The 6,000-nt window shown below is 44.3% G+C and overlaps 1 protein-coding gene across 1 annotated transcript in view; it reads right to left on the reverse strand.

Moving 5' to 3' along the window:
• The window catches only part of LOC115549148 (corticotropin-releasing factor receptor 2), a 36,284-nt gene extending 30,911 nt beyond the window's left edge, over positions 1-5,373 (reverse strand). Inside the window, exons 1-2 of the mRNA XM_030364165.1 lie at positions 5,137-5,373; positions 4,903-5,022 (exon numbers count right to left, since the gene is read on the reverse strand). Of these exons, the coding sequence (XP_030220025.1) occupies positions 4,903-5,022; positions 5,137-5,257 (241 nt within the window). The 5' untranslated portion in view covers positions 5,258-5,373. The remainder of the gene's footprint in view (positions 1-4,902; positions 5,023-5,136) is intronic.
• Between the last annotated feature and the right edge of the window lie 627 nt (positions 5,374-6,000).

The raw sequence follows: 6,000 nt of genomic DNA on the forward strand, positions 1-6,000 counted from the left end.
ATTCTATTCAGAACTATATTCTGACACACACATCACCCATCTTACCACCCCTGGTGTGTACACTCTGAACAATACATCACTTTAAACTAAAACCATTTCTTCTTGTTGTGGATTTGACAAATTAAGAAGAGTCACTTATTACCAACATTTTTCTCCTAAAGGTAGTATCTGATCTGAACTACACCAACTAAGCCAGATGTTGATACTTTTCTGCCAGTACCATTCAAACATGTCGCATATTTATGAAAAGGCCAAAAGGAGATGAAAAGGAAAGAGAGGAGAATTTATAAAGAGCCCAATGGCCCTAAACTCAGGGGGGTCTTTAAGGAAATGCACCTTTATCCCAATCCCAGACATTTTGCAAATCCTGAAGAATGTAGCTGTCTCTAAAAATGCCCATGCATTAAAAATGAAGTCAGAGTACGCTTGTGAATACAGGAGTCCGCCGTAAGCTTGGGCACTTGACTGGAAAGGACTATTTTTACCGACTATGAATAGCGTGGATCTGCGGCGTATGACTGTGTATGAGTTTGAATGAATGCGTGTGTGCAAGTGCGCGCGCGTGTACGTGTTTGTGTGGCTGTAGGTCAGGGAGAACCGAGGTGTAAGCCTGGAAAAGGATCCATCTAAGGCCCCAAATTACAGCCAGGCCCCGGCCAGCCAATGAAAGGCCATGTTTGAGCTCCCTGGATTAGAAATGGTTCTCCAAAGCATGGGTAACATCCATGATAGGAAAACAGTGATGAGAATAATGACGATATAATACAGAGGGTCCCACTTCCATGGCCTTAACAATGATTTCCTAAATTATGAGTTAACTATTACAAGTTGTATAATGATGCTATATATCTTACCTTGCAAACACTGATCTAGTTTTAGATTAGTCTCAGACAGTTGCCATTAGCTGATTAATTCGTCATATTCAAAATAATAAGTATAAAACGGTCTTATGAACAGACCTTGAATCAGGTAATTTCCCTGAAAATAGAAAATAAATAATATATAAAAAAATATATAATTTTTTCAGGGTAATTTCCATCTCAATTTGAAATTACAAGAATAAATTCATTGATCTCAGTAGTTTGAATAACATGTGATGATTGAGATGATTCAGAAAGCCGGTGATGAATAGTTGAATGAATAAATAAATAGCTCCAATGAAACAAAGTCACTTTTTGGTCAACATTAATTATATTCTCCTCTTTGTTGAAGAATCAGCCAATTTTTTAACTTAAGTGCATCTAAAGTGCCGTGTTTCCCTCATGAAGAACAAGTGGCTGTGCACCGATTCATTCATGTGATTTAAAATGAACTGACAAGTTCTGTTCCCGTCATGAAGCGAGGGAGATGGTCTGCTGCTTGCCCTACAGATCGGTACCTGCTGCACAACATAAGTTCTGCTCGGCCGTACGGCAGAGACTTTATTAACACAGATAAGAGAGCCAATAACACCCCATTGTAGGGGCAGAGATCTTGTCTTTAAACTGTAGCCATGGACAGCATTGTGTGAACTAATAACGTGTCTTCACAATGGGCCTATACATGAAGGAGCCATTTATAAGAAAACAAACATGATGGACTAACTTCTCGAAATGACCCAATTTTTTTTGCTGTATCTCGGGAGTCTTCTTATCTGGCTGAGAACAGAACATGTGACACATGGGAGTGTATATAGTATATTCAACAGCTATTAATGCCACGAATATACATTTTATATTGACTTCTAAACGGGATGAACACTGGCGTAAAAAGGGTGCAACTCCTTTTAAAAATTCATAAACCTCTTAAGCCTCTCGCATGACATCAATATTGTATCATGTTGATATATGTTGAATGACATGGAAAGCCATTTCACTATATTCCCACAGTGAATACTTCAGATTTCCTTTTTTTTGAGACATTGACCCTTTGCCTTTTTTTCATCATGACCTCTCATAAAGTTTCCTTCCAACCGTTTATAAATAAGATCTATCGAACAGCACAACCAGGTCAAACAGGATGTGTGTGGTCGTCTCAGTGCCAACAACTGGGTCAGAGGATCGAGGCGTGTCCATCTCGGCTTTCTCCCCCTGGGCAACCTAATAAGCTTCTCTGTAGCACCGCTGGTTGCACTCCGCTCGGGAACTCACCCAGGACAGCATCTCAAACGGAGAGCGGTCTATTATTAGTTCTGTTGGCGGATACGAGGGCAAGGTGGTTAGAAAGAAACCACACAAAAAATCAAACCGGACGCGGTAGGTTACGATCGACTTGATGAACACACGCCCTCTTCTCTACGACGGCTTCCTGCAAGGCTGGCACTGCAGAGACAGACGTGTTTAATTAAGACGTGAACTCGTGCTCTCTGAAAACCTATTCCTGCCATCGCTATTAATACGCTCCCACATAGTGTGAATCATCGTGTGTGTATCCTACTCTTGAATTAATCTCAGGATCTTGAATCGTCTGTTAATAACAGGATGACACTGTCATCCTATCACGAGGGCCCGAGAGTGGAGATGTGGTATCTGTGGAATTTATTTTGAATTTCATGCAATCAGACCTGTGACTGAAACAAGCGATGGCCTCATTCTTTTACCGTAATAGCACTGGAATACTAAATGTAAAACAGATATCACTTAGAATCTCAAGGGCCCATAATTCACACATGCAGCTGAAGCAAGGCTTCTCAGTAGGTGTACTTGTTCTGAGATTGGCGGTGTAGAAAGGCACCGGCGATGAAAACCAGATGCGTCCGTTGAAGTATTGAGGAGCCCTTGAGAGACATGGCTCAGTTGTCATGGCCTTAACGTTTAGCTCTGTGCTTTGAGGTAAAAGACGAACCCATTCAGTTTGAGAGGCAGTGGAGGGGGTGGAGGTGGTTGTGGGGTGTCGTGTCGGTGCCGGTGCAGGGGGAGGGAGTGGTTGAGCTTTCAGTGGGGGGCGGTGGAGGTGGATCAGGTAGTGGTGAAGATGTCGGTGGTGGTGGTTGTGGAGATGTTGGAGATACTGGTGCTGGTGTCAGTGGTGGTGGTGGTGTCAGTGGTGGTGGTGGTGGTGTCAGTGGTGGTGATGCTGTTGGTGGAGTTGGTGGTGGCAGTGGTGGTGGTGGTGTCAGTGGTGATGGTGGTGTCAGTGGTGGTGATGCTGTTGGTGGAGTTGGTGGTGGTGGTGGCAGTGGTGGTGGTGGTGTCAGTGGTGGTGATGCTGTCGGTGGAGGTGGTGGTGGTGGTGGCAGTGGTGGTGATGCTGTTGGTGGAGTTGGTGGTGGTGGTGGAGGTGGTGGTGGTGGTGTCAGTGGTGGTGGTGGTGGTGGTGTCAGTGGTGGTGGTGGTGTCAGTGGTGGTGGTGGTGTCAGTGGTGGTGATGCTGTCGGTGGAGGTGGTGGTGTTGTTGGTGGTGGTGGTGTCAGTGGTGGTGGTGTCAGTGGTGGTGGTGTCAGTGGTGGTGGTGGTGTCAGTGGTGGTGGTGGTGTCAGTGGTGGTGGTGGTGTCAGTGGTGGTGATGCTGTCGGTGGAGGTGGTGGTGTTGTTGGTGGTGGTGGAAAAGGGAGCTAACACATGAGCAGAAAACAGGAATATAATTACGGTATATTAAAATCCTCTGCTTATTATTATTTAAAATGTTCTCCCAGCCTTTTAACAGTGAGCTGGAGATTATAATGCAATTAGCCCCGTTTGTGAGGTCCCCAAGAGGACTTTGTGAAGAGGAACTGATGCTGTTTAGACATGCTGTGCAGCAGCAGCAACCCACTGCACCTCCTGTGAGACCCACACATACCATCAGCCAGAGTCCCACTCCCCTGGGGCCTGGGTCGGTCGGACAGGTCAAGGTAAGAATGGATGCATGACATTTGTTGAAGAAAAACAATACATAAATAAAATGTAATAAACTGTGATTTCTCAAGAAGTTCTGCCGGTTTTAGTTCTATCGTTGGAGCGGATCGAGAGAAAGTGATGTGAAGAATGAACAATGCTGATCTACCCGCTGCCAATCCAATATCCATTCAGAAATGTACCTATGGTGATGCTGCTGGATGGCTGTGCTTGGCTGCAGTGCAATCAACACATTGGATCTACTGCCTCAATGACACATTCTCCTGATCAATCCAGTCTTCTATGCTCTGTGCACAACAAATCAAACCCTCCATCTCAGATTTCCATTACACTAATTGCCATCCATTTGAAAAAGCCTATGAGAGATGTATGGCTTCACTATAGAAAGCAACTGCAAAAGAGTTTTCATGTGCCCACTGCCCCTCTTTTTGTTGCAACAATCACCTGGGGATACTTATCGCTAACAATAGACGAACGCCTCCGTGCTGTCAGAGTTAGGCCCTTCAAGCGGCCAGCAACATGTCTGTCACAGAATGTGTTGTGTGCATGTGCGGTGGCAAAGGACTGCACTTTGCTCACTGAATTGATGGATGGAGAAGCCAAGGAAACCGCTATTAAGAGTCTGGATTCCGGCCGGTGAAGCAAAGGGATTACTTTAACCTCCTTTTTATAATGTGACATAAATGAAGACACATCTTTGATGAGGGGGTTCAGATTAGTATTCCAACACTACAACCGTGGACATTATAGGGGTGATTTTGCAGAGACAAAATATCCCTAGAATCCTAATTTCTCCGCAATATCTAGCATTCCATGGGTTTAATCTGAATTCATTTCTGTTCCATCAATAAATATTTCCTTGCGTATTCATTAAGTTCCAGACAGTGGTAGGGCAGTCTGTGGCAGGGTAGCTAGCCTACTTATGAAAGCATAATAAATGCAGGTCCAACCTGCAGGTTACATCTGCAGTAAACCTAATATAAATAGGCTACATTTGCAGTAAATGTAACATATTTGTTTAGCCCATTTAAAGCACAGTTTTCATGAAGACAAAAAAATAGGTCTTCTAGTAAACGAGAAGGCATACTTGTTGTGTTGTACTTCACCCCGTTGATGTACTCGGGGCATGGTCTCTCTACCATCCGCCCGGTGCTGCTCCGCGGCCAGCAGGTCCCAATCTCATCCGTTGTGGCATTACAATATGAACCTTCAGACAGCAAACAAAATAAAAGAAAACGACGCTTAGACAGAAGGAGGCACATACGAATATCTAACACAAAAAACCTCGACAGACACAATTTTTACAATGACCACAGCTTACCATCAATATTCAACAATGAGAACGAAATGTTTTCGTAAAAAGTGTCCTGGAAAGCGTCCATTAAACTACAGTTAAGGTCGCCAAACTCCCCCAAGATGATTTGATAAATCGTAGCATCCATAGCGAAAATGGCTGTCCCAAATGTATCGTTGAAAGTGCTGTAAGTCCGGGAGAGGAGCCTGTGTGTGGAGTGACTGACGGCGGCAGAGCGAGCGCGCCTATTTCGAACCTCTATACCAAGACCTCATCCAATCAGCGCCGCGGAGCCACTAATGCACGCGCTCCAACACGCTCGACATTTATCCATACCGTTTAGGCGCCGAGCCCCTATCTGTTCAGAATCAATTGAAATGCTCACTTGACTGTGTGAACGTTATTTTCGTTATTTTTATCACATGTTTTGGCACACACACACACACACACGCACACACACACACACACACACACACAAACACACACACACACACACACACACACACACACACACACACACACACACACACACACACACACACACACACACACACACACACACAAACACACACATTTATACAATCAATAATAATATGGCATTATTTTTATATTATTATAATGCAGACCAAGCTCTTAAGGTCGACACCTCCTCAGTCGTTTTGTAGCAGGCTAGCAATAGGGTATATGAGGTTGATGGAGCTCTTTAGGCAGCCTGCTGGGTTGAATGCTATAAGACAATTCTGAGGCCAAATGAAACCAACCAAATGGGCCTATGTATTCCGAAGCACTAAAAAACATATTAGTATATGCTAACGGTAAACCTCCTAAGATGGCGCAATTTTATTGGTTCGCTATCTCGGGATCCCATGATTGAGGTCTCAACCTCGGGAT

The sequence above is a fragment of the Gadus morhua genome, chromosome 8 (assembly GCF_902167405.1).
Source record: "Gadus morhua chromosome 8, gadMor3.0, whole genome shotgun sequence".
Classification (NCBI taxonomy): Eukaryota; Metazoa; Chordata; class Actinopteri; order Gadiformes; family Gadidae; genus Gadus; species Gadus morhua.